The sequence below is a fragment of the Primulina eburnea genome, chromosome 15, assembly GCF_022965805.1.
Source record: "Primulina eburnea isolate SZY01 chromosome 15, ASM2296580v1, whole genome shotgun sequence".
Classification (NCBI taxonomy): Eukaryota; Viridiplantae; Streptophyta; class Magnoliopsida; order Lamiales; family Gesneriaceae; genus Primulina; species Primulina eburnea.
Window position 1 is genome coordinate 33,764,244 of NC_133115.1, and position 27,720 is coordinate 33,791,963.

At 33.3% G+C, this 27,720-nt stretch overlaps 7 protein-coding genes across 7 annotated transcripts; 3 read left to right on the forward strand and 4 right to left on the reverse strand.

Annotated features, from left to right (window-relative positions):
• The first annotated feature begins 3,495 nt into the window (after positions 1 to 3,495).
• LOC140814535 (uncharacterized) lies at positions 3,496 to 6,834 on the forward strand. Its single transcript, XM_073173557.1, has 9 exons — positions 3,496 to 3,786; positions 4,186 to 4,295; positions 4,571 to 4,743; positions 5,348 to 5,441; positions 5,636 to 5,743; positions 5,837 to 5,929; positions 6,030 to 6,115; positions 6,229 to 6,293; positions 6,496 to 6,834. Exons 1-9 carry the CDS (start codon positions 3,558 to 3,560, stop codon positions 6,600 to 6,602), a joined length of 1,065 nt encoding a protein of 354 aa, XP_073029658.1. The 5' UTR covers positions 3,496 to 3,557; the 3' UTR covers positions 6,603 to 6,834.
• A 3,774-nt stretch (positions 6,835 to 10,608) lies between these two features.
• LOC140814628 (mogroside IIIx synthase-like) lies at positions 10,609 to 12,093 on the forward strand. Its single transcript, XM_073173664.1, has one exon. It carries the CDS (start codon positions 10,636 to 10,638, stop codon positions 11,986 to 11,988), a length of 1,353 nt encoding a protein of 450 aa, XP_073029765.1. The 5' UTR covers positions 10,609 to 10,635; the 3' UTR covers positions 11,989 to 12,093.
• A 2,265-nt stretch (positions 12,094 to 14,358) lies between these two features.
• On the reverse strand, positions 14,359 to 16,274 carry LOC140814594 (transcription factor TT8-like). The gene is made up of 2 exons (XM_073173625.1): positions 15,780 to 16,274; positions 14,359 to 14,896 (listed from the first exon to the last, which is right to left on the reverse strand). The coding sequence occupies exons 1-2, from the start codon at positions 16,068 to 16,070 to the stop codon at positions 14,504 to 14,506; spliced, it is 684 nt and encodes a 227-aa protein (XP_073029726.1). The 5' UTR covers positions 16,071 to 16,274; the 3' UTR covers positions 14,359 to 14,503.
• A 905-nt stretch (positions 16,275 to 17,179) lies between these two features.
• On the reverse strand, positions 17,180 to 18,783 carry LOC140814505 (divinyl chlorophyllide a 8-vinyl-reductase, chloroplastic). The gene has a single exon (XM_073173518.1). The coding sequence runs from the start codon at positions 18,595 to 18,597 to the stop codon at positions 17,323 to 17,325; it is 1,275 nt and encodes a 424-aa protein (XP_073029619.1). The 5' UTR covers positions 18,598 to 18,783; the 3' UTR covers positions 17,180 to 17,322.
• A 1,151-nt stretch (positions 18,784 to 19,934) lies between these two features.
• On the reverse strand, positions 19,935 to 21,708 carry LOC140814965 (mogroside IIIx synthase-like). The gene has a single exon (XM_073174060.1). The coding sequence runs from the start codon at positions 21,526 to 21,528 to the stop codon at positions 20,176 to 20,178; it is 1,353 nt and encodes a 450-aa protein (XP_073030161.1). The 5' UTR covers positions 21,529 to 21,708; the 3' UTR covers positions 19,935 to 20,175.
• Positions 21,709 to 22,760: 1,052 nt separating this feature from the next.
• Positions 22,761 to 24,364, reverse strand: LOC140814941 (UDP-glucosyltransferase 29-like). Its single transcript, XM_073174039.1, has 2 exons — positions 22,867 to 24,364; positions 22,761 to 22,821 (listed from the first exon to the last, which is right to left on the reverse strand). The coding sequence occupies exon 1, from the start codon at positions 24,345 to 24,347 to the stop codon at positions 22,926 to 22,928; it is 1,422 nt and encodes a 473-aa protein (XP_073030140.1). The 5' UTR covers positions 24,348 to 24,364; the 3' UTR covers positions 22,761 to 22,821; positions 22,867 to 22,925.
• A 1,920-nt stretch (positions 24,365 to 26,284) lies between these two features.
• LOC140814075 (uncharacterized) lies at positions 26,285 to 27,600 on the forward strand. Its single transcript, XM_073172934.1, has 3 exons — positions 26,285 to 26,892; positions 27,026 to 27,091; positions 27,435 to 27,600. Exons 1-3 carry the CDS (start codon positions 26,367 to 26,369, stop codon positions 27,440 to 27,442), a joined length of 600 nt encoding a protein of 199 aa, XP_073029035.1. The 5' UTR covers positions 26,285 to 26,366; the 3' UTR covers positions 27,443 to 27,600.
• Positions 27,601 to 27,720: the final 120 nt, after the last annotated feature.

The following is a 27,720-nucleotide window of genomic DNA, read 5'->3' on the forward strand; positions in this document are numbered from 1 at the left end:
AGAGAAAAGTGTAGTTTATATTGAGAGAAGAGACGAATTCTTACCAAGAAGAGAGAGCAGAGCATAGATTATAGAGAAAGCCGTGGACTAGACCAGAACCCGGACGATGACTGTGCCAAACAGGGTCAGGCCCATACCCACCAGGCCCACTCGGTGCTCTCATGGTTGCCTCCGGAGAAAGGGACGAGCAGAAATTAAGAAGTGCTAATGGGAAGACTGCCGACCGAAGCGGTGGAGTTCGGAAACATTTCATGCAAAACATGTACACGCGTGCACTTCTTAAGAACTTGTTCCCAGCTAATGGATTAAATTTGTTAGATTTTTTTAGTGATTAAAAAAATAAAGTTTACAAATAATTTTATTTATTTATTTTAACTCTATTTGTTTCATTAAAAACGTGGTTATACCTTAATTATTTGATTAGGTCTGTTGTGAGACGGTCTCGCAAATCTTTATTCGTGAAATCGATCAACTTTACTGATATTCACAATAAAAATTAATATTTTTTCATGAATGACCAAAATAAGAGCTCTGTCTCATAAAATACGATTCGTGACCGTCTCAAACAAATTTATGTCTACTTATTTAATAAGAATGAGATAAAATACTATTAAATATTAAAGTTGGACTATTCAATCAGGCAAAAGACAAATTATAAGTCAAAATGGTTTGTATAAAGATTTGTATAAGCGAAAGATTTGAAATATCTCAAATAACGAAATAAGATATTACGTAGGGGTTCTGAATATCTATAAATAAATTCACACTTTCATTTATCATATTTATTTATCTCTTTCTTTTTAGATGCATTGTTGTTTTATGTGTTCTATGAATTAATCAAAATATTATATATAAATTATTTGATAAAATATTTCAACTCAACTCGTACATATTTATCATCTTCTATCACACCAGAATATCCAAACAACACTTACTTAGAAAACCTAATTTCCATAAGCAAACTTTGTAACCATTTAGTAGACATCAATCAAACAACAAAAAAATTATAGAATTGAATCAAATTTTGTAACAATGGCTGAAATATCTAGTGAGCTCTTGTTAAATTTATTGTTAAATGTTAGGCAAATACTTGTGTGAGACTGTCTCGCGGATCGTATTTTGTGAGACAGATCTCTTATTTGAGTAATCTATGAAAAAATATTCTTTTTTATTGTGAATTTGAATAATGTGACCCGTTTTACAGATAAAAATTCGTGATACTGTCTCACAAAGACAAATGTAAAATTAACTATCCTTTCTTACATGTGAACCTTTTATTGTTTTGTCGAATTTAACCAGATTTTCTCTTCATAACATAGAATGGGACAATAAAAAATATATGACTCTTTTTAAATTTAATTAAATAAAAGGGATTTTGACTTCTTTAAATCAAAGAAAGGGAGTTGACTGTTGTTAGTTAGGTGAGTTCATTTATTAAGTTAAGTGAGATCATTTATTAGTTCATTAATTAATTAGTTATTTATATTTTATTTTTTTAAAAATATTTTTTTATTGATATCGGCGATTTCATGTTTCATTTATATATTCTTCCCAGCAAAATAATCGATTCAGGTTTAAGTTATTTTTGTGTTCCTGACGTAAAAAATCATTTGAATTAAATGTAATTTGTTTGAATTTAAAGGCTATCGATTTGATTTTACTAATATGTAATGTGTTTGAGTTGAATTTTTAATTTTGGGTCGAGGGGATGGTGAGTGGGTGGAGTGGACAAGATTGTTCTTTAAATTTTAAGTTTGGGTCGAGTGGGTGGTAAATTGTTGGGTCGAGTGGGTCGAGTGGTGGTGTTTGGGGTTTGGTTTAGGGTTTAGGGTTTGGGTCGAGTTTGGGTCGAGTGGTAGAGAGATTTTGAATTTTGATCATTTCATAATACATAAGTCATTCTATATATGATTAGAACGTAAATATATATAAAAAATTTATTTGTGTAAACATTTTAATATGAGTTATATATTATAATTTAAGTGTGTTGGTTAAAATTTCATAACAATATTAGACAAATGTATCTCTTATCGGGTTGAATTTATGCTCGACTAAAATTCTTAACAAATTTTTAATTCCAATAAAATTTTTAACAAATTTCATAATAATAGAACCTAAAAAACTCATAACATGTAAGACTCGATTCAAATTAAACTACTCTACCCAAAAATTGAGTATATTGTGTGGCGCGACCCACTCAACCCTAATTTTGGGTTGAGTGGGTTGCGCCTATATGTGTGGCGCAACCCACTCAACCCAAAATGCAACCCACTCAACACAATTTTGGGTTGAGTGGGTTGCGTCTATATGTGTGGGTTGTGTGGCGCAACCCACTCAACCCAATTTTGGGTTGAGTGGGTCGTGCCACATAATATATATGTGTGGCACGACCCACTCAACCCAAATTGGGTAGAGTGGGTCGAGTTAAAGAGCTACAATTTGTGTGATTAGAAACAATAATCCTAATACAATTCAAATCACAACTTGCTTTCATTTTTTATGATGTTATATAATTGATCAATTGATGAATCATTCTCTAAATATATTTTTTGTATGAGATCGTTATTAGATTGAATGTAGTAAAAAAATATCACATAAATTAACTAAAAATCAATGTAAAATATCATATAAATGTTTTAATCCAACTATCATATAAATGTTTTAATCCAACGACCATAATTTATCACAAATACAACAACAACAATAATGCCTAGATTCTTCAATCTTCTGATCGTTCAATTGATAGGCATTTTCCCTAAACATGGTATAACTTGCTGTCGCTAAACAGTAAACTTCACATTCACCGCTGCAATGAAAAAACAAACATAAATTATACATTGATATACATTAAACAATAATGAAATAATAATTTTTTAAGAAAATTAACCTGATTTTTTTAGTAAAAAAATTATTTGGGTCGTGCTCTTCTTGGGTCAGCACGACCCAAGCACAACCCAATTGGGTTTGAGTCGTGCTCTTGGGGAAGAGCTTTCCCGAGAGCAGCAGCTAAGCTGCTGCTCACGGTCGAGCTCTTCCTCTTCACGAAGAGCTCGACCCAGGGCTCGACCCAAATCTAACTTCGATAACAAATTCAAATTTCAAAATAAATTTCTTATTAATACGTGATTTTCTCGTTGGATTTCTTGCAGATGAATATTTTTTAGACTCATCGTTAATTCTTAGCAAAAAACCAGAACAATGATGCAAGATGGAAGATGGTTTGAGTGTGCAGCAACAGCAGATGAGGAAAAAAAAAATCTTGGGTTGAGATGAGAAAGAGTGGGTCGCGGAAAAAGGATGGGATTATAAATTATTTTTATTTAATTAAATTATAAATTAAATTATATTATATAAAAAAATAAAATAAATATTTAAATATTCTAATTACAAAATTAGTTTTTCAACAAATTTAAAATAAAGGATAAAAAAGTAAAATTACATTCAATCCCTTTTTCTTAATAAATACTTCCATCACTCCCGTTTTCCTCGTAGAATACACTATTAAAAAAATATACTCTCTGTAGACTTGTAACAGCAAATTTGTGGATTTTCATCCGATGGTCTTGTTCTCTCTCAATTATCACCACCATTATCTGAATCTGAAGATGGTTTCATGCGTAAATGCAATTGCCAACACAATCATCGTACCGAAAATGCCGAATTCGGTGTATTTCAGCTCTTTCATATCCGTGGCCGCTGCTTCTCGTTCATTTCCCGGAAGCTTCAATTTCACTTCTTTTAAGAACACCAGGATTTCAGTCAAAGTCAACGCTTCCTCTGCCATCGGTGAGCAGCGTATACGTATGCTATTGTAGGGTGTAAACTGTGTGGAAATTGGTGTTCTTATGTGTTAAATCGCTTATATGTATATGGATAATGCTTCACTTAGCTCTTTGTGGCGATCGGATTGTGTTAGGTATACTGAGTTGTTTAGTGATATTGTGGTCGTTTTCTTATGTCACGCGACGAATTTGAAATTTAACTTTGTGGGCATTCGACTCACTTGAAGCTCGTTTAAGATGGTTTTGTCGAGCACTGTAAGATGAATCGCAGTTTCGGCTTATCTGAACCAAGCTTGGACGATGTTTTTTTTAGTGACTTTTTTGGATTTAACAAACAGAGACAAGCTAAATGGAGGTAAATCAACGTATGCAGAATTTGATTTGTGTGACTGATATGCTGAAGGTGTCTGCAATGAATCGGAAGCTCTATCTACAGAGGCAATAGGAGCTCATGACTTGTTGATAGTCGGGCCAGGCGTATTAGGACGTATAGTGGCTGAACAATGGCGAAAGGTACTTTGGTGCTCAAAATTGAACTTATGTTGGTGGATTTTTCCGATAACTTCATTTATTTCATGAATGCATGGCCGTATAATGCTTTTATTGTTAGAACTTGTACAATTTTCAGTTGTGTTAGTCTAACATCGACTTGTAAACAAGTTGTGTTGATATCTATTGGGGATCTTAGAGCATGTGATTATTGTTTTGGTTTTCACTCTTGTAAACTATGCATCTTAATGCATATGCCTAATGAAGGACTAAACAACGTAAATGTTTTATCGTGGCAGGAGCATCCCCAGTGCCAAATTTGTGGGCAAACAAGGACAAACACTCATCACGAGGAGTTAATTAAATTGGGGATCAGCCCATCACTGAAGGGAGTGGAAGTGAAACATAAGTTTCCTTATGTGATTTTTTGTGCACCTCCATCACAAAGTATGGATTACCCTGGTGAAGTCCGGTATGCTCAACATCTGCTCCTACGTAAAAAGAAGGGAAATATTTATTGTCTTCTACTTATGGGTTTTTAGATGTTCCCTATGGTTTTAGATGTCTTGGGTTATGGGTTTTTAAATGTTTACATTTACCTCATTGGACATTACTTACATGTTATGGATTTTTTTATAAGAGCAAGTTTGCTTGTGAGAACCGACTAACTAGACTCATCTCAGTTCTTTTAGCTTTAACATGAGGAAGTATTAAAAGTAATGGATGGTTTGAAGAGTTATGAAAACTCAAGAAATTCTGGATGTTTGGATAGGCACTGACTATATCACATTTTTTACATTATTAGCTTAAAGTTGTTGGCATATGCTCATACAGTGACAGGTATGGCCTATCTAATGTTAATGAGTTGCTCTTTACTTTACCTGTCTATTCTGTTCCATTGTGAACTTTCATTGTCTTAATCAGCAACTTCTTTGCTTTACTTATGAAAGAAACCATGATAACTTATGCTGTAGACTAATTCACTCTCCTTAGCTCTGTTGATGGTATTAGTATATTAGAAGTCAAATGCCAGTTTCATTTTATGGAATCAACTTTGTGTTGTGTCTTACGATCAGGGAAGCAACTTTGAGTTGGGATGGGGAAGGTTCTTTTATCTTTACTTCAAGTTCAGCTCCCTATGATTGCAGTGACAATGGATCATGTGATGAGGTATCTCATCTGGCATAAAACAGCCATCTGCCGCAACACCTTTGCAGTTTTGTTTTACTGCTTGAAATGTTTCTTGAAATAAGTATTTCCTGTTAAAACATTAGCCAATATACAAGTAAGAAATATTGTTGTTATAACCAATAGTATGGTATTTATAGTTACGAAATACTGATATGTTTTGCCTTACTGTATAGGAATCTCCAATAGTTCCATTTGGGAGGAGCCCCAAAACAGATATACTACTGGAGGCAGAGAATGCGGTGTTGGAGGCCCGTGGTTGTGTTGTTAGATTGGCTGGACTTTACATATCCATATGGACTCTTAAGTAGTAAACATTATATCAAAATAGACATTTCCTGGAAGTGAGTTATATAAACAGTGACCTTAACTCTCAGTACAAAGCAGACAGAGGAGCCCATTCATTCTGGTTGAAGAAGGGGACTTCTGATATTCGTCCAGATCATATCCTCAATCTAATACATTACGAGGTAAATGCACGAACTCTATGATTATTACTTTTCCATTATAAATGTGTAATATCTGCTTTATTGTATGACAATTAATGCTGTGGTCTGTACACTGCTATAGGATGCAGCTTCACTCACAGTTGCTACCTTAAGAAAGAAACTTCGTGGTCGGATCTTTCTTGGCTGTGACAATCACCCTTTATCCAGGTATTCTCGTTCAACTATACAGGTCATAGTGTAAGATACTGTATAAGTAGTGTAGACGATGTATAAAAGCATTTTAGATGCTTTTAGTAGTTTTCATTCACGTTTTCTTTCAGGCAACAAGTGATGGAATTGGTCAATGAGAGTGGGAAGTTCAGTGAGAAGTTTGAAGGTTTCACAGGTACATCGACTTCACATAGGATTGATTGTGTAATCCTGTTACGGCAGGAACCTCTCTTTTAATGTGAAGCTTTAGAATCATCCAAAATTCTTGTACACTTGATGCCACATCTTTATTATAATCCAATAATCTAGAACTCTGGATGTGGTATAATATATCATCCCCCATCTTCTGATGTGGTCAAATGTTTCTACTTTTGAAGGACGAACTGGCCCTCTAGGTAAGAAACTAAACAACTCGAAGACTCGAGCTGAGCTAGGATGGGAGCCGAAGTATCCAAGCTTTGCTCAATTCCTTGCGAGTCTCTAAAAACTTTTGTAACCAACTTGGCTTTCTGAGAAATGTAGTCGGAGGGAGCAGTCTATTTAGATCAGCAAAAGATGAGTTATCTCCTCTGAAGTCCTTGATATAGTTTTTCATGTTCTTTTCATATTTTGTTCATGCTTTGATATTTATTTTGAAACCAGCAGTATTCGATTCAGTAAATTTGTCACGACTGATGAATACATATTAAAGAGTGCAATTACAAAACAACAATTTTAAGAACATTCCCACCACAAATATCCCGAAGCTTTCACTTATTCACACTTGCCTTTCTGAAAGTTGGCTTCTGTTTAGTGCCTCCACGACATACTCGACCTACCAGACGTGAGATGTGAAGTTAAAAATATCATTTAACCGTCAATGTATCTATCTGGTTAAAATACAACTGATATAAATTCATACGCTAATTTGAATGCCTTTATCAATTATTATATATTATTTTTACACACTTTTATTTCCTCAAAAAATTGTTATCTTATATATATATATATATATATATATATATATATATATATATATATATATTTAATTGTATGTAACACTAGAAATTCTAATTTACCAATTCAGGCTATAGAACAATAATTTTATATATAGTGTCAATCTTTTGTGAATAATATTATTTAACGTAAAGGTTTGGTAGGGCAAATCTTCATTAAATCTGGATTTTATTATCATTTGTGTGATCCATAATGTACTGTAATTTATATTTCTCATCTTCACAAATTATTATAAATGAAAAAGTCAAATCTACCCTACTCTAAATTGCTGTTGAATCAATCATTATTATTAAATTATAACTAGATACACACTTTATTTTCAAAATTATTTTGCTGATTAAAATTATATTATAATAAATACATATCATAATTTTTTATAAAAATATTATAATTATTAACTAATAAATATATATTCAACTATGATATATTTTAAAAAAATGTTTGTAAATATATAATAAAATAACTGCTTTCCTCCATCTCTATTGTATATTAACGAAATTACAATTTTATAAATAAAGAGTAAGTCTCATGTAAGACCATCTCACGGATCATAATCCGTGAGACGGGTCAACCCTGCCCATATTCACAATAAAAAAGTAATACTCTTAGCATAAAAAGTAATACTTATTCATGGATGACCCAAATAAGAGATCCGTCTCACAAATACGACTCGTGAGACCGTCTCACACAAGTTTTTGCCATAAATAAATTAGACAAAAATAAAATAAATGTTAATATATCTCCGTAGATCAAAACCATATTTCGAAAAATTAAAACGATCATTATAGTTGCTTCGATCGTTCGACAAAGTACTCCCGAGTTCCAACATAAAAAATTTATTGTATTATATTTTTATTAATATATTAAAATAAATTTAACTGTATTTATTGAGTTATAATTTTATTTTATATAATACTATCAGTTAAAAAAAATGTTTTATCGATCAAGAAAAGTAATATCATTTTATTATAAATGTATAAATATGTTATATTTGAGTATACAAATATTTGTAATAATTAATCATTTCAATATTTTAATAAAAAGAATATAATTTTTATTTATCAAAGTAAATTTTTTAAAAATAACTATACTAATTTTTTTATGCTGAAGCATTGGTTAAATTGCGGATTCTAAAACTAAACAAAAACTTGTGTGAGACGGTCTCACGAGTCGTATTTGTGAGACATATCTCTTATTTGGGTCATCCATGAAAAAGTATTATTTTTTATGGTATGAGTATTATTTTTTATTGTGAATATGAGTAGGGTCGACGAATTTTACAAATTAAGATTAATAAAACGATCTCACACGAAACTCACTCCTAAACTATAAGAGACGAATCCACTTGTTCCAATGATGGGCAACCCGGTCAAATTACCGACAATTTTTTTCCGGATAGGAAGATCTAATGGAAGAAAAAAGAAAATTTTAAACAAGAAAATAATTTTGAAAATAAAATGTGTATTTAACAAAAATAATTGGACTTAAAATCAATTTAATTTAAAAGCAAAATTGACTTGTGGTTGGATTATGCATCAATTGAACCATCTACAATAATTTTGTTGTGTACATAAATACTTTTTACTCATATAAAAAAAATTATATTTGGATGATTTTACGAGAGAGTGTTAACATAAATAAATAAGAAAATACTGTGTGTACATTAAATGTTCATCAGAAAATTACACACTACTATTAAATTACAAAACTATTCCAAAACTCTTTCAAAAATTATTTCTTTTCATCTACAATTGTTTGTCTTGCTTAAAAAATATTTTTAACGAAAATATTATAGTTTATTATTATGGATTGTCCAATTTTACAAAGATTGCATATTGAAAGTCTTGATTTCATTTTTCAATAAATAATCTTAATTTATGCTAATTTTCAATATTTGTCTTGCTTAAATTTATTATTATTTATCCAGTTTTTTAAGAATCTTAATTATACAATGACAAAAACTTGTATGAGACGATCTCATGGGTCGTATTTTGTGAGACTGATCTATTATTTGGGTCATCCATGAAAAATTATTACTTTTTATACTACGGCTGCGTTTGGTTGGAAGGATAGGATAAACTAATGATTAGTATGTAAATGATAAAGAAAATGATTGTGATAGAATTGTAATATATGATGTAAAATAATATTATGTTTGGTAAGATTTTTAAGTGTAGGATAATTTTGAATTTTTTGATGAAAAGACGAAATTGTCCTTTCCCTTCGCGACGGCGACAGTGGCGGCCGGCGGAAATGGTCGATCGGAAAAGGTCAGCAGGTGAGACGGCCGGAAACTTACCGACGGATTCTCAAAAACCGTCGTTCATAGCGACGGTGTTTGAGAAAACAATCCGTCGCTATTAGCGACGGTTTCTCAAAAACCTGTCGCCGATCTTGTTTTGAATTATTTTAATTACTAAAAATTAGACATTGAGCGACGTTTTTTAAATACACCGTCGCTAATTGCGACGTTCTATAAACAAACCGTCGCTAATAGCAACGGTGTTTTGACAAACCTTTCTACACAAACCGTCGCTAATAGCGACGGTTTATGACAAATCGTCGCTAATAGCGACGGTTTTTTGACAAACCGTCGCTAACCGCTGTCGGCCGGTTTTCGGCCGGTGGTTGGCAGTTCGTCGCTGGTCGGCCGGTGCTCGCCGCGGTCGGCGGTCCGTCTGTGGTTGGCCGGCGGCGGTCGGTGGCGGGAAATGGTGGTGAGTTTGAATTTAGGAGAAGGGTAAAATCGGAAAAATAGGAGGTATTAAGAGTGGGATAAATAATCCTAGGGGTGAGGAGGTATTATTTTAACCTACCTAATATAACTTAATCATACTTAGGAGGGATAAGGTAGGTTTATTTAAAATTGAACCAAACACTTGATTAGGCCGGATAAATTAGTCTATCACTCCTAATCCCTCGAACCAAACGGGGTGTACGAGTACTACTTTTTAGTGTAAATATCGGTAGGATTGACCCGTTTCACAGATAAAGATTCGTGAGACCGTCTCACTCACAAAAGACTTACTCTTATACAATAACTAACCTTAATTTGTGCTAATTTTCACAAAAATAAAAGAAATTAAGGCGTTTGATAGAGAGATGAGCAGGAAGAAAATTTAAAATGTTAGTCAAAAGAGAAAATTTGATTACCATCCAGTTAGAGGGATTTTGCACGTAAAATCGCAATCTCTTACTAATCCATTTTGTAATTCATATATCATTTTCAAAATATATAAAATGTAATATTTTTTTATAGATCGATTAAATATTCACCTCATAAAATTACCTCATAACACAGTCTCATATTAATTTTAGTGTATTATTTAATGTTCAGTGATTTACGTTGACAGTCTTAATTTTCATTTTTCATTAGCTATCTTAATTTATGCCAATTTGTCTTGCTTAAATTTATTATTATTATTTTTATTATAATATAGTTATTTATTGTAATAATTTATTTTTTGTTTTTCCAAATAAATATATCCGAAGAAGTATCGTATCAATCAAACAAGAAAGAAATGGAGACGAAAAAATGCAGCATCCTCATGTATCCATGGCTAGCATACGGCCATATCTCCTCTTTTCTTGAATTAGCAAAGAAACTATCCGCCAAAAACTTCGACGTCTACTTTTGTTCGACTGCAATCAACATCGTCTCAATCCGCAAGGAACTCGAAGGGACCCCGAATTCCTCCATCAAAATCCTGGAAATCCATTTGCCATCTACGCCGGATTTTCCTCCCCAATTCCACAGCACGAAAACCGCGCCGCTGGATCTTAGATCGAAACTTTTCCAGGGTTTTCAGATGTCCAAGGATGTATTTTCAGGTATTTTAAGGAGTGTAAAGCCTGATCTGTTGCTGTACGATGTGCTCCAGCACTGGGCTGTAAAGCTTGCTAAGTCGATGGGGATTCCTGCTGTGCATTTCAGCACCACGGGGGCCGCTTCGAATTCGTTTTTCTTTCACCTCTCGAATATGAAAAACTCGCCATTCCCTTATCCAGGGCTGTATCTTCGGGAGCATGAATTGAGGTCTTTGTGGATGGATGCATCCCATGTCGCGAATGATAAATCTCGCCAGGATTACGGCGGGGATTTTGTTGAATCTAGTGACATCTGTTTGATCAAAAGTTGCAGGGCAATTGAAGGGAAATACATCGATTATTTATCGGTTTTGTGCCAGAAGAAAGTGGTACCTGTGGGCCAACTCGTTACGCTAACTAATGCAGAAGGAAACGATGCTGAAATCATGGAATGGCTGAGCAATAAACCCCAATTTTCAACTCTTTTCATTTCATTTGGCAGCGAAAACTACTTGTCCAAACACCAAATGGAAGAGACAGCAAAAGGATTGGAACTTTGCGATGTTGATTTCCTATGGGTATTGAGATCTCCTCTCGGGGCGACGATTAACATCGAAGAGGAACTCCCGGAGGGATTTCTGGACAGAACTAAAGAACGAGGTATGATTGTGCAGAGATGGGTTCCACAGGACAAAATATTGGCGCACAAAAGTGTGGGTGCTTTCATGTCTCATTGCGGAATGAGCTCCACATTGGAAACTGCATACTTCGCTGTTCCAGTGATAGCTTTACCTCTGAAACTGGATCAGTACTTGAATGCTCGGCTTCTGGTTGAGGCTGGTGTCGGGGCAGAGGCTGAAAAGGACGAGAATGGAAATTGGAGGAGGGAAAATATTGCGAACGCCATAAAGAGAGTTTTCTTGGAGAAGAAAGGAGAAAAGTCAATGCGGATTACAGCGGCGGAATTGAGTGAGAAAATGGAGGAAGAAGATGAAGATGCATTAATGGCTGAAGCGGCGGAGCAACTTCGGCAGATTTGTTTGAAGCACAAACAGAATCAGACGTAACGTGTATGCGAATGGATTCGATTGGCGGTATGTTTTCGGTGAATCTGAGGCAGCCCTCACGGTTTCCTAGATAGAATAATAATAAATGCCATGCTCAAAATATATATATATATATATATATATATATATATATATATATATATATATATATATATATATATATATATATATTTCGGTAAATTGGTCAAAATATCCCAAAGTTGTCATGATAGAAAAATGAGTGAGAATTATTTGGACTCACATATATTATTTTCATTTATTAAAATCAATATAAAATATTAAAAATATAATACTAATATATGATATTTGAGTCACAATTGTTTCAAATTTGATATTAATGGTGTATTTCTCTTTTTTTGAATGAAATCGATATAAAATATTTAGAATAATATTAATATATGATATTTGAATACTAAATAACTTAGATATGATACACGAGATAAGATTTTGAGTATAAAATTAAAACAATTTTATTAATATCAACATTTGCTACAAATATTTGAGTACTCAAAAATCATATATTAGTATCAGATCTGAAATAGTTATTACTCAAATATTATATATTAATATCATATTTTTAATATTTTGTATTGATTTTTATCCGAGAAAAAATATGTGGACTCATGGAGTACAAACATTGCACTCCCTAAATAAGGTTCTTTTCACGTTTCTCTCACGGTACTTATATGATATCGGTCATTGAGGAATACTTAGGCTTATCCCCGCGTTTTACTGGGAAGGATCGAACCATGTAAACGAATCTATAGAGCTATCCCCTTCTTTGGTGAGATCTTCCAATCTTTTCACAATTATAGTTCATGAATGAGTCTCATGTGATATCGTATCACAGATACTAATCAGTGAGACGGGTCAATCTTATCCATATTTACAATAAAAAGTAATATTCTTATTATAAAAAATAATACTTTTTCATGACTCAAATAAGAGATCCGTCTCACAAATTCGACTCGTAAAACCATCTCATATAAATTTTTGCCATAATTCATTGCCTTTTTTACTAGAAAGTAAATGGGCTTTAAAGCTTACCTTATTATTCGATCACATTTATTATGGATCAAAAACTGCGAACAAATGATTTTCTGATAGGGACTCAAAAACATTATTTTTTTGGCAAAGTTTCTCTATAAAATTGGTAATATAAATTTCAAGGTATACATTTTTTTTCATGTGATAGTATTATTAATCCACAAATTGTTAAAGATATTTTATTTTGATATTTTGCATTAAAAATGGACAAAATTACTTTTGATGCTAATTTTTAGTTTCATCATAAAAATAAACACTTTCATAGCATAATTTTAGACAACAATTTATTTTTAATTTTGGTAAAATGTCATCTTAATTAAAAATTATTTATTTATTTTAAAAAATAAAAAAATCTTATATTTTAATGGATGATTGGAAAAAAATTTGAAATAAGTGAACAAATTTAATAGTATACATCATAATATTAACTAATAATTTAATATTGTACATTATTCCACATAATCAATTAAATTTTACCATCAGATAGACAACTCTTGAATTATTGCGTCACAGTTAAAAATAAAAAAAGTTTTTTAATATCTATTTTCACGCTTTTGTTTGTAGTAGCTAAAAAAGTTTGATTAGACATGTTATATACATAACTCAAAATAATATTTTCATCAAAAAAATAAAACCGAAATTGAAAAATAAGTAATCGCAATAACATCATTAATTTAAAAACATTTATGGAGAAATAAAATAAAATCAACCGATTCAAAGAAATATTCACCAATATAGAATGTATTTCTTAGGAAATTTAAAAATTTCTTATTTCGAAATATACACCCCAACACTAAAAAAATATAGGAAATTATAAAAAAATAAAAATAAACTTTTAATATAACAAAATACAAAAAATGAGTAATTGTATGAAGACTCGTTTCATAAATTAAATGAATTGACAAAGTGTAAATTTATCGATTTATAATATAAAAATTCAATATAGAGTGAAGTGCAAATAACACTAGCATTTTTAAATAGTTAGAAAAATTATTTTTAATTGTCACACAACAATTTACGTGTTTTCTATCAAAGAACCTTATTACACAAAAGACAAAAACTTGTGTGAGACGGTTTCACATGTCCTATTTTGTGAGACAGATATCTTATTTGGGTGATCCATAAAATTTTTTTACTTTTTATGCCAATATTATTGTTTTTTATTGTGATATCGGTATGGTTGACCCGTCTCAAAGATAAAAACCATCTCACAAGAGACATATTCCACACAAAAATAAGAAAAATATATTCTTTCCTAATTTCTTGTTCTTAACTTTAACATCATAGGAGCTAGTTGGAAAAAAAAATTACACCTTTTGAATTCTTATATTATAAACGGATAAAATAAATCTCAGCCTCATACACATTCATAATATAACCTTATTACACACAAAATTCAATCAAGAATTCATAATCCATTAGTCAAACATAGAAAACACCATCAAAATCCATTTTGTCCATAGTAAAGCTACAAGCGTAGAAGCTCTTCCTTCATCTTCTGAATGGCAATGTCACATCCATGATGCTTCGGTACCATTAATGTGGCTGCGAATGTTAACAAGTTTCGGTTGTCAACCGAAACTCTTGCCTCCAAAATCTCAGTTTGATGCTTATCCAACACATATATAATATCAGTCATCAAACCAGGTCTAAACGGGACTTCAATGGCCAGGAATGTGGCCTTATTGAATAGTGTGACATTGACAGAGGAGTTCTGGTTTGTGCATTTTGATAAAACTTGCTTTTTGGCCTCCCTTGATTCATGCCATGGCTGTTTCCTCAGACTCTGTAGCCTGCGTATCTCTTCTTCAAGGGAATTAATGAACTTCACCGTTTCATCTATAATCTTTTCCCTTGGGGGCTGCAAACGCATTAGAAAAAACATTAAGAAGAAAAATTTTGGCGTGCCAATCAACTTATTCAATGGAATTTTAAAGCCAATATCCAAGGTTAGACCATTACTATTCTCCAATCTTTTAGAAGATTCAAAATTACAGATTTTTCAAAGAAAAAAGATGAGCAAGAAGGAATGCAAGAAATTTTTTGTATCAAGTGCACAGAGATAATATCTAGTATAATGAGCTTGATTAGAGACAGGGATTGCATTGTTGCCTCCTCCACGAGGGGCTAATACCGATCTTTGGGTACCTTTCCTTACTTGCGAGTATATCTTCTAATAAACGTCGAATACTTGTCACAATTCACATAATCGATTAGAGGGTTATCTTTGTATGCAAGTATCGTATAATCTTTGATGAAGAACACAAAATGTGATTTAAGTGCAGAAACATGCTAAGTTTACACTAAGTGGCATTCTGAGTTCATATAGGATGCTATGGCTATTTTTGAGAATCGAATTCAAGAGTTCACAAAATTGATAGACCAATAATTATCGATCCACTGATTAAAAACAGAGTATATACAAAGATAGATATACATACAGAAACAAATTTTCTTTACATATGGCTCTGAAAGTTGATGGATAAGACTTAAACTGCAGAAACTTTTGATAAATTAGCACGTCTTACAAAGATAATCATCTAGCCCAACATATGACAGATGAAATAAATTGAAAACTTAATGCAATTCTTCACACCATCGGTCACTCGCATCTAATCTAGTTGAATTAATCAAAACCCACGAATAAAAATATGAATATGCAGAGAAACAGGAATCAAACTCATAATATCTAACCAAATATATTTATCAAATGAAAATTACAAGTGGGGGACAACTGAATCGACCTTATATATCTCGAAAAGGCCGGGCACCATAGAATGAAGAGTAGAGAAGCTATCATTCATTTGCTTTCTCCTTTTGCGTTCCTTGACCTTGAGTATATTCTCTGCCCATATGGATTCTTCTTCTTCGTCGTCTCCTTTTCTTGAATTGGGCCCATTTTCACTGATGGAAATTGGTGAAAAATCAGAAAATGGTGGGATCACAGTATCCTTGTACCCTTCCATAATGCCCATAAACAGATTTCTGATCTCATCTTCTTCGAATTCCAGCAGCGTCTCCCCCCTGCTACCCATTTCACACACTGAAATGAACTTTATCTGCCCATTTCAACGCACGAAAATGGGGAATTTATACGTGCATGCGCGCAGAGGTACGTACTGGTGCGTGAGAGAGGAGGAGGATTTTTTTGGGTGGGCCGTTGTTTCAGCAAGAAAGCTGTTAGAATATTTGCTGCAGAGAAACAGTTATGTCTGGATTTTCCATCAACTCATTAGAAATACAACATAGTTTCAATTAATTTAGTAATACTAACTTTCATGAGTTAAAAGATAAATAGATTAGTCATGTGGCTCAAGTGAAAGAGTCACGAGAATTTTTCGGCAAAAATTTGTGGGAGATTGTTTCACGGGTTGTATTTTGTGAGACAGATTTCTTATTTGAGCGTCCATGAAATAAATTACTTTTTATGCTAAGAGTATTACTTTTTTATTGTGAATATCGGTAGGGATGACCCGTCTCACAGATAAAGATTCGTGAGACCGTCTCATAAGAGACCTACGGAAGTTCTTCAGGAGTAGCATAAAATTTGTCGAATCATATAATTTTATGATAAATCGTAAGTTTAGTCGAATTTTATGATCTAGTGTTTTTTAAGAGATTTTTTTTTATATTTTTAAAACATATTAGACTTGAAATGACAAAAGAAAAGGTGAAAAAAAATTGAGGTCATTTGCATGTACTTTTTAACCAATGAATGATGACAACTTGATTCTTGGTCTTGTTAGTTTTGATTTTGTACTTCCCCTTCGATTTGATTAGTTAAACCAACTCTGCGCCATTGATTTATATTTTGATCTTCAGTCATAAATTTGGAATCACAGTTCCGATGGATAATTGGAACTGCGCTTATGAATATCAAGATACCCTTAAAATATTACCTTAAAATTAATTCAATGGCTTGTAACATATGGATGAATGCCAGAATCCTTTTGCATTAGCATCGATAGTTCATTCTTTTTCACGAGTTACTTTTTCATTATTATTTACTGATTATGATATGATAATATTTCATATCATATTGTTTTCACACAAACTCGTGTGAGACGATTTTATGGATCACAATGTAATTTCCAACACAAGCCGTGTCACAATATGACGTAATTGGTGTTACTTGTACAAGAGGTTAGTGGCGAAAAATCACATTTCCAATTAATGAGCCACTAAAGTTATATTACACAAAGCCATGTTTTTTTCCAGAATCCAAAAACCAGATAGGCAAACTTAGTTTTTGAGGATTTTTTAGACAAACCAACAACCAAAGAATCTCTAGAAAATGGTTTGCTCCCCCAACTCTTGGCCAGTCATTCCATCTCGAAGCACCCTCTCAAAGAATTTTTCCAAAGTGTCCTTGCCATAACTTGGTGTCTTCCCTGCATCATATTTGCCTGTTTCGGGATCCCAGATCAGCATACTCTCTGCTGCATAATACCTTCCTATCTTCCCGAACTCGGCTGCATCTTCCAGTGAAGGAAACACCTTCACAAGAAAATCAAGAACTCCAATAGCAAAGTCCATTATCTGAATGGGTACTTTAAGAAACTTAGGCTCTTTTCCTAACAGCTTAAACAGAATCTCCCCTTGTTCCAATGGTGTCAATGCGTCCCCCGGTCCCCCAATGGGAAGAATCTGGTTAGTCATTTCTTCGCTCAATATGCAATCTGTGATAAACGAGGCCAAATCTTGCTCGCTGATCGGCTTGCAGGCACATAATTTCCCGTCGCCAAACATGACATAAGGTTTCCCATCTTTAACCAACTCAACCTGGCCCGCCAAGCTCTTGAAAAATGCAGTAGGCCTTACTATACTATATGTGAAACCCTCTTCCAATTTGGCTTCTTCCATCAATTCGGCCTCGAATTTCAGCTTTGCTCGTTGAAATTCGAGAAGGGGCTTTTGCACACAGATGGCAGAAAGCAAAACAAAATGAGAAGCACCAAACTTCCTACCAGCAACAAGACTGTTCTTTGTTGCCTCATAATCAATCAACCACGAGTCCTTCACTCCACCATTTCTACTAGCAAGGCAAGAGACAACAACATCAACAGAAATCCCAAGATTTTCAATGCTTCTCTCTAAAGATTCTAACTTGGTAACATCCGAAAAGCACACATTCGCGCCATTTAACAACCCAGACGTTTCCTCTCTACTATTCTTCCCTCTTATACCACTTCTTTCTCTAGCAATGGCTATGACATTAAAACCTCTTTTAATCAACTCTTTAACCACAAAGTTCCCAATATAACCCGTTGAACCCACCACCAAAACATTAATATCTTTCGGGTTTTTACTTCTGAATGAAACCTTGGGTACTGTTTCGACATCTGAGGTAGACGTAGATACAGCAGTCACAAGTTTAGATATTTCTCTCCCAAATTTAAAGGGATGTGAGAAATAAACAGGAGGAAAAGGGAAAGCATATGGGACAGTGGTTACCTGAAGTTGACTATCAAAACGAGAGAATGAACACCCTTTATAGCTCAGATTTTTAGAGTAGTGAAGTGTGAGTCCATTATTGCAGTTGAAGGGGGTGCAAATTGACATTTTCTTGACTGCGGACACCTAAATTTCAGAACACAATTGGACCAAGGAAAAGCATTGTGTTAAAGAAAGTTCATGAAATGAAGAAAAAGGAGGGTGAACGGCATTAGAATCGTCGATTGTGCAACTACTGAGAGCTCAATGCCTCTATCGCAGTAGGATCCAAATGATTGGTTCATATTTGGTGGAAAGATACACGAGTTATGGGATTGGGTAACGCATAAATGGATTTGGGCCTCATGCTAATTTGCGGGCCAAAGCCCACAAAAGAAGTAAAAAATGATGTATGCTTTTCAAAATTATTACTATTTCATAATATTATATATATATTTTTTGATTTTCTAATACTTTCTAAAGTATAATTTTTTTTTTTAAAATAAAACACCCCAAATACTTACCATAGGGGCTTAATTAAGATTTTGAACGTCTAATTTTAGTTTAAAAGGTCTAAAAAATTTAATTCTATATAGCATATTTTACCAATTTAAAAAAAAAAATTGGAGATATGAATATGATGCTGTGTGTATTCCATAGAACCACAGAATTTCAATTATTGGTGGTTGGACATCCTCTCCTCGACATCCGTTTACTGTCTCATTGACTCCAAGTTAGTGAAAGTATATCAATATATTTTGATAGAATAAATTTTCATATTTAAATATGTAATTGAGATAATGACCATAAAGATAACATATAAATTTTCCAATCCATATTTACAACTAGGGGTGCAAACGAACCGAATCGAGTCGAATAATAGTAAAAAAGTCAGGCTCGAATTCGGCTCGAAATAGGTATATTCGAGTTCGAGCTCGATTCGAAGTTCGATAATTTCAAATATTTGGGCTCGAGCTCGGCTCGAAATGAAGTTCGAGTTCGAGTTCGGCTCGAAATATTCGAATATATTCGTGAACTATTCGAATTATTGCTCGGATATTAAGGTTTGAAAGCTCGAAATGCTCGAAATATTCGAAATGTATATATATATATATAATTATATTATATTAATAAAATATTAAGGCTCGCGAACTATTCGCGAGCTATCGAACAAAATAATTTGGGCTCGAGTTCGGCTCGAAAAAAAGTTCGAACGTGTTCGAGTTCGGCTCAAATTCGATAAGTTCGAATACAAATCGAATATTTATCGAGCCGGCTCGAAAAACTCGCGAACATGTTCGGTTCGTTTGCAGCCCTATTTACAACTATGACTCTTGTATACAAACATATTTCCCAATAACATATGCATAGGAGACCAATGTGATCATCCTATAACAAAAAAAAAGTAGGTTTCTTGTGAGACGATCTCACGAATTTTTATCTGTGAGACATGTTAACTCTATCGATATTCACAACAGAAAGTAATACTTTTTCATGGACGACTCAAATAAGAGTTATCCGTCTCACAAAATACGACATGTGAGAGACAAAATACGACATGTGAGACTGTCTCACACAAGTTTTTGTTAATAAAAATAGGTTCTACAACTGAAGCTTGGATATACATAATAAACTTAATCAATTCCGGACATTTAAAAGGCCAAAACAACCACAAGATCTTCAACGGCGAAAGGATGAAAGTTCATGCTACTTGTTCTTCAAACAAAGCCTCAAAATCTGCTTTGCCACTTCATCAACTTCTTGTTCTTCTTCCTCTTTAATCTCCTCACTCAATTTCCTTGCTTTGAACCTCATTTTTTCTTCACCGCTCCTCTCCGAAAAAACTTTACCGATCGCTTTCGACATCTCTTCCCCTGTAAAAAGACCGTTTTGGCCCTTCACAACCTCCACTCCAACACCAGCCTCCACGACCAATCTGGCATTTATAGGCTGATCATATATACTAGGCATGGCTATAACTGGAACACCATAATACAAGCTTTCTGTTACAGAACTCCAACCGCAATGACTAGCAAAAGCACCTGTGTTAGGATTTGACAAAATCTTGGCTTGTGGAACCCATCCCTCCACAACTATACCTCTCCCATTCACCCTTTCAAGAAATCCTTGAGGCAGGGCCTCTTCTAGAGTGACACCCTTATCCTCGACCGAAAATTTTACCACCCATATGAAATTCACGTCGCATAGCTCCAACCCTTTTGAGATTTCTCGTATTTGATCCTTAGACAAGAAGTGCTCACTACCAAAGCAAATGAACAGAGTGGAGAATCGCTCTTTTCTACTTAGCCACTGCAGAATATCTGAGTTTTCTTCATTTTCTTTAGAATCATGCACTAATAGTCCGGTGGGTACAACTCTTTTTTGACATAAAACAGAAAGATGATCCATATACTTACCATCAAACCCTTTACACCCCTTGATCAAAACAATTTCACTAGACATCCTAAATATTCCAAATGCAAAATCTTGATCAGCGTCTTTGATTTCCAGTTTAGACGGAGCTTTTAGATCGACTTTTTCATGGTCCAAGAGATATATTTCTTGAAAAGGAAAAGTAGAAATACTCCCGTATGTATATAAATGATGAAAATATGAAAAAGGTGCTGCTCCTGAAGTTGCAAAGTAAACCGAAGGAATACCTTGGGATGAAGCAAGCTTTGGAACCCATGGTTGGAAGAAATCATATATCACCAAATCAGGCTTCAGATTATTGAAGATATCAGAGAAGCTAGAGCTTGACATTTGGAAAGCTTGCATAAGGGTTGGTGTCATGTTGGGAGGCAAATTCTTGGTTGTGTGGAGATCTGGAGGAAGCTGAGGCGAAGATGGCACGCTAAGTTCCACAAGTTCAATTGAGGAATCGACGGGTGAATTTTGCATAGTTTTCTTGATGGATTCAAGATTGATAGCGGAAGAACAAAAATATATGTGGAAGTTTCTGTTTGAGAGCCTTTTGGACAGTTCAAAAAAGGGATACACATGGGAGTAAGCTAGGTATGGAAACACTAAGATTCTAAATTTGGCCTGTCCTTCCTCCATGAATGGAACCTCTCTCTCAAATTCTTTTTGGTTCTATAGTTCTCAAGAACTTTGGTATGCTTAGATCCCAAATTTTCCAATGATTGTTGAGTAGGCGATAGCCTAAGGAAATATTATTTTAGTGTAAAAAATTTGACAGGATATTTTTTGTGGAAAAGTCCTTGCAATAAAGCAAATGGGTATGCATAATTTTTTTTTGGAAATCTGGAGATCACGTGGGACTTGTACATATTTCACTCGGAAAAAAAATATTTATATCGGATAATTTTTCAAAAATTCAAAATTTTTCATTTATTAGATGAATAAATTTTGATTAAAAATTTTAATTATTTTTTAGAACATGTTAAAAAATATTTATATTAAAATTCTTATTAAGATACGCAATAATAATATCGATTTAACAACTCCCAGTTTAGGTTTTGTATTTTTCAATTTTCAGCAATGCTTTCAAGACAAATCCTTTTGTTTTTAGTTGCATATTGGTTAAAGAAACAAGAACTAACAGTTGAATTTAATGCTTACAATAATTCTAATTTTAGGATTTGGATTTTTGTACTAATTTGATGCATTTATACCTGACAACATTTCACAAATTTGGATCAAACAATGAGTGATATATACCTAATTAAGTTACATCAACAGATTTTATTATTTTTGTTGAGATTGGTCCAGCCTTGTAGAAGAGTTAATCAAGCTGTTTAACTTGGAGTAGCAACTGAGAAGTCAAGTCAATGTATATATCTATGTCAAGATTTATTTAGCAATTAAGTTAAGAAATTACAGTTAAGAGTTTCTTGGTCAGTCGACTTGTATATATGTTGGGCAGAGAAGCTTAGAACTCTTATTGTAATCCCTCTTCTAAATTTGACAGTGAATTTTCTTGGGGTTGGTTGCTTCCCCTGGAGTAGGTTTACGAACCGAACCACGTAATTCTTGTGTTGATCTTGTTTTCTTTTTTATCCTTCGTAGATCAATTTCTTGGAGTGTTACCGTGTGAATCTCTTCTTATGTGAGGTTAATAATCAAAGGCTTGAATCAATTCTCTGATGTGCTTGCTGTTGGTTGATCAGTATTGGAATTATTTGTGCAATCTGGAATGTGTTTTACGACAATTTTATTATCCATGCTTTATCGCAAAACAACAGTTTATCAGACTTGGTGTGTTAAAACATGTCTTTTTAATTTTAAGATCAAAGCCGATGTCACTGGTTTGAGGTTTGACAAACTCTATGTTTCGAGTTAACCAAACAGGTTCATTTCATAACTATAGATCTAAAGTTTGGATACATAAACCTCCATATTTTGTTGAATCAATTCCTGACATTAAGAAACACAAACCAACCAAAGATCAACTGAATTCTCAGCACCTTTAACTGTGAATTCATGCAAATCATACTTTACTTATTCTTCAAACAAAGCCTCATAATCTGCTCTGCGACTTCATCTAATTCTTGTTCTTCTTCCTCTTTAATCTTCTCGCTCAATTTTCTTGCTTTAGACCTTATGTCTTCACCAGTCCTCTCCACAAAAACTTTACGGATCGATTTCGACAGTTCTTCCCCTGTGAAAACACCATCTTGACCCTTCACAACCTCCACTCCGACACCAGCCTCCACAACCAATCTGGCATTTATAGGCTGATCGTATCTAATCGGCATGGCTATGATCGGAACGCTATAATACAAGCTTTCGGTCACAGAACTCCAACCACAATGACTAGCAAAAGCACCTGTGTTAGGATTCGATAAAATCTTGGATTGTGGTGCCCATCCATCCACAACTATCCCTCTCCCTTTCACCCTTTCCAGAAATCCTCGAGGGAATGCCTCTTCTAAGGTGATACAATCATCCTGAACTGAAAATTTTACAACCCATATGAAATTTACGTCGCAGAGCTCCAACCCTTTTGAAATTTCTTGTATCTGATCCTTAGACAAGAAATATTCAGACCCAAAGCAAATGAACAAAGTGGAGGAGCGCTCTTTTTTACTCAGCCACTGCAGAATATCTGAATTTTTTTCATTTCCTTTGGAATCATGCACTAATAGTCCAACGGGCACAACTCTTTTTTGACACAAAAAAGAAAGATGGTCAATATACTTCGCGTCAAACCCTTTGGACCCCTTGATCAAAACAATCTCACTAGACAGGCTGAGCATTCCATCTGCAAAATCCTGATCAACATCTTCTATTTCCAGTTCAACCGGAGATTTTACACCTTCTTTTTCATGCTCCAGGAGATATAGTTCTTTAAAAGGAAAAGTAGAAACATTCCCATATGTATATATATGATGGAAATACGAAAATGTTGCTGCTCCCACAGTTGCAAAGTAAACAGAAGGAATACCTTGAGGTGAAACAAGCTTTGGAACCCATGATTCGAAGTAATCATACATCACCAAATCAGGCTTTAAATTATTAACGATTTCGGAGAAGCTAGATCTTGACATTTGGAAAACCTGTAAAAGGGCTGATGTCAGGTTGGGAGGCACATTCTTGGTTGTATGGAGATCTGGAGGAAGTTCAGGCAAGGATGGCAAATTAAGTTCCACAAGTTCGATTGAGGATAATTGTTTTTGCATGGTTTTCTTGATGGATTCAAGATTGATAGCAGAAGAACAGAAATATATGTGGAGGTTTCTGTTCGAGAGCCTCTTGGCTAGTTCAAAATAAGGATATACATGAGAATAAGACAAGTAAGGAAACATTAAGATTCTGAATTTCACCTGTTCTTTCTCCATGGATGTACCTCTAGCTCCAATCTTTTTTAGTGGTATACAAATATATATGTGTGTGTGTGTGTGCATATACATGTGCATGATTAGTTCTTAGCTGTACAATGATTAAGGAGCAGGTGGGCAATATAGAATATAAAAATGAAGATTTAGGGAAGATCTTTGTTATGTGATAATATCGAAAGGGTGATTTTCGGTGACAAGTCCTTATCGTCAAATGGGGAAGTTTTTGAAAAATCCCCAATCAAAAAATTTTTTTGGCTTCACTCCCTATCCACAAAATTGTGGTACTATGTCATACAAAATGTGGTACACTTCATGTGGAAATGTGGTACACTTCATGTGGAAATGTGGTACTAAAAAAGTACCTAGGGACTGAACACAAAAAAAAATGGCGGCTGAGAACTGAACCCAAATTTCCCGTCAAATTAAACTAGGGCCCGGTGCACAAAAAATTTTGGACACCAAAAATCATGTTTGTATATATATATTTTATATAAGATTCTAGAACATCCGCAACTGGGTATATGCTAATGAGATATAAAAAAAAAACTTTTAATATCCAATAATTATCATATTAATGGAGTGTTTGAGAGAGTTTTTGTTTATTTTAAAGTAATTTTTCTATTTTGTTTTCTGAAAATAAGTGAGAAGCAAAAGTATGAAATTTTTGAAAATAAAATCCTAAAGTTAATATAAGCAAAATTTTGAATGTTTGAAGAAAAAATATTTCCAAGATTTTTGTTGTCGTACAATTACAACAATATCCTTAACCTATATAATATTTTTAAATTGTCTAATTTTTGGCAATCACACAATCAACAATGTATTTATATAATTATTATTAAATTTTGAATATTTAATAATAACATGAATGCTTACTTTTTATAACATGAATGCTTAAATTTTTTTATATAAATTCACAAAATATGTAAAAATAAATAATCTGAAAATATAAAAAATTAATTTTAAAAATATAAAATGATTGTAATAAAATGTGATTTTGAATTGTATAAATTTCATTCGAAACTCTTAAAAACTTATATATAAATAAAATTTAACATTTTAAAAAAATTTCAAATTTTTTTTAAAAAATTGAAAGTAGTTGTAGAATATGATAACTTTTTTTCAAGGATTCAAATATCAAATTGTAACATAAACCATAAACTAAAAAGCATAAGCAGGAAAAAACATTCAATCTTGTTTCTAGCTTTTAGTTAAACGTTATAGAAGTTGAAGTATAAATTGATTTTCACAAACACCCCAAAATACTTCCACCCAACTAGGATCAAGAAAGTGCTTATTAGAAGTTCAGTCAAACACTCTCTAAATATGGTATATCAAATTGTAATACGAGTTGATATCCAACCAACAGCCGACGAAAAAAACATTATATACAAGAACAAAGGCAAGATGAAATCACTAGAAAAGGTGGTGTTTTGATATGAAGGTTTGAAATGATTTCATTTGATGTATTTGAATTCTACCACAATGCTGAGAAAATAACTAGTTTGTGGGACTTGAAATTTATTGTCCATTGATTTACCTAAATAAGCCAATGAATTTGTTATTATGGAATTAAAAAATGCAACCTTATGGCAATCTAAATACACAATGGCATACAAAGGATCACAAATGATTATATATTTTTTTTTTTGTGGACTACGCATCCAACAATGTGAAAAAGTCATATACAGCTAATTGTATGCCTTTGATAAATCGCTATTTGTGAATATCAATTACTAGTCTCAGCGTTTTGAACTAAAGTCGCGTTTGTTTGTTTGTTGGATTAAATTGTTAGAAGCGAGATTTTTTTTTTTAGTTTTTGCTGTTTATTTGATACGCCCAGCAGAGAAGCCCATGTTCGTTTTATTTTATTTTTTCACGACAAATTAAATTATTTCGACAAATAAATAATTTCCATAAATTTTCATTAAAAATTACGTTTTTTAAGCATATATATATATATATATATATATGAAAACAAATTAAGGTGAAGAACAGACAGATGCATCAGAAAGGGAATTAAACAAAAGCTATCATTTCTTTGTTTTTTCCCTCTCAATTCAGGAATCCTTTCTTCCCTTCATTTCAACACCAAATATGGGTTGTGGGAAATCAAAGCAGGCTGTTGCAACAGACAATACTGTTACCAAATCCAAAAGCTCGAATTCCATCAAGATCAATAACCCTGTCGTTGAGAAGGCTACCGAGGAGGAAAATGTTCAAGAATTTGGAAATGTGAAGCAAAATGATAGCCCTGATGCATTAATCAAGAAAGTTGAATATACTGAAAATTATATTGAGGAGACGAAGGAAAATACAAAAGAAAAGAATGTAGCCGATGGAAACAGCGAATCCCGGGTGGAGGATAAGGCAAAAAATGTAGAAGAGGAGGAGAATTTTGTTGAAAATGATCAAGGAAAGCTGAATTCATACGATCATTCTCCAAAAAAGAACTTTCTTTCGCCGATAAGGGATTATGAAGAAACTATTGAATCCATTATTTCTGACGGGATATCTGGGAAATCCGAATACTATTCGCCCCGTGCTAAGGGGCATGTGCATGGAGAGAAAACAGAAGGGAATGATGCTGTGGAAGGAGAGGCAAAAGCAGATATAAAAAATGGTTTGTATATCTGAAAAGTTCTTATCATCTATACAAATGTCACGTCAAAATGCTTGTTTATCTATGTTATTTTGTCACGCCATTGTATATACGTCTTGTATTGTAATGTAATCTTGAGGTGCTGAATTTGCAGAAGAGGGAAATAAGGTTGATGAAGAGAAATTGTCTGCTGCCACAGGAGAAGAGAAGACTCTTGATGGTACTGAAAATTTAAGACAACAAAGTCAAATTTCCATGCCAAAAATGTTTAGATAATACGTTAACTACATGCTTTTATGCAAAATATATTTATTTTTCAAAGGACAGGGTAGTTTAAATTGTTGTGATACAAACTATGAAACTTTATATTTGATTCGAAAACTAATTCATTTGTGTGATGGATTGTGTAGCTCGCCCCGACTTAATTTCGTGTATGAACATAATGAACTGGTAAAAAAAGTGATCATGAATTTTTCTTCTACAAAGTTGTATTTTGTTATCGACATAATATTGCATATGATCAATAAACATTTCTCATATCGGATTTGGTGATGATTATGCAGGAAAGTGACACCAAATGATTTGAAGGCAAATTGAAGGAAAATGGTGATCCGATCCTTTTATTTTGTTTCTCACATTTTCTTTTCATTTACCAACTGCGCTCTTGCAAAAATTCGTATTTCAATGAAATTTGGCAAGATTTGTATCTCGTCTATTTGGCAAGATTTGTATCTGTCTTCTCTGTAAGAATTGCTGACTGAAAAATTATACAAGAAAAAATTCTCAGTAAAAGCTTAATCGCGATTTTTTTAAAAAAATTCATTTGAATTTTGCATTAATCCGGCTATC

Excerpts from the sequence above, each read along its gene's own strand:
- LOC140814535 (XM_073173557.1), top strand. The coding sequence starts at position 3,558 with ATGGTCTTGTTCTCTCTCAATTATCACCACCATTATCTGAATCTGAAG. Across the intron at positions 3,787-4,185 it reads CAACGCTTCCTCTGCCATCG|GTGTCTGCAATGAATCGGAA; the intron begins GTGAGCAGCGTA and ends GATATGCTGAAG. Across the intron at positions 4,296-4,570 it reads TGGCTGAACAATGGCGAAAG|GAGCATCCCCAGTGCCAAAT; the intron begins GTACTTTGGTGC and ends TTATCGTGGCAG.
- LOC140814628 (XM_073173664.1), top strand. The coding sequence starts at position 10,636 with ATGGAGACGAAAAAATGCAGCATCCTCATGTATCCATGGCTAGCATAC.
- LOC140814594 (XM_073173625.1), bottom strand. The coding sequence starts at position 16,070 with ATGGGTAGCAGGGGGGAGACGCTGCTGGAATTCGAAGAAGATGAGATC. Across the intron at positions 14,897-15,779 it reads GCCTTTTCGAGATATATAAG|CCCCCAAGGGAAAAGATTAT; the intron begins GTCGATTCAGTT and ends ATGCGTTTGCAG.
- LOC140814505 (XM_073173518.1), bottom strand. The coding sequence starts at position 18,597 with ATGTCAATTTGCACCCCCTTCAACTGCAATAATGGACTCACACTTCAC.
- LOC140814965 (XM_073174060.1), bottom strand. The coding sequence starts at position 21,528 with ATGGAGGAAGGACAGGCCAAATTTAGAATCTTAGTGTTTCCATACCTA.
- LOC140814941 (XM_073174039.1), bottom strand. The coding sequence starts at position 24,347 with ATGCACATGTATATGCACACACACACACACATATATATTTGTATACCA.
- LOC140814075 (XM_073172934.1), top strand. The coding sequence starts at position 26,367 with ATGGGTTGTGGGAAATCAAAGCAGGCTGTTGCAACAGACAATACTGTT. Across the intron at positions 26,893-27,025 it reads AAAAGCAGATATAAAAAATG|AAGAGGGAAATAAGGTTGAT; the intron begins GTTTGTATATCT and ends CTGAATTTGCAG.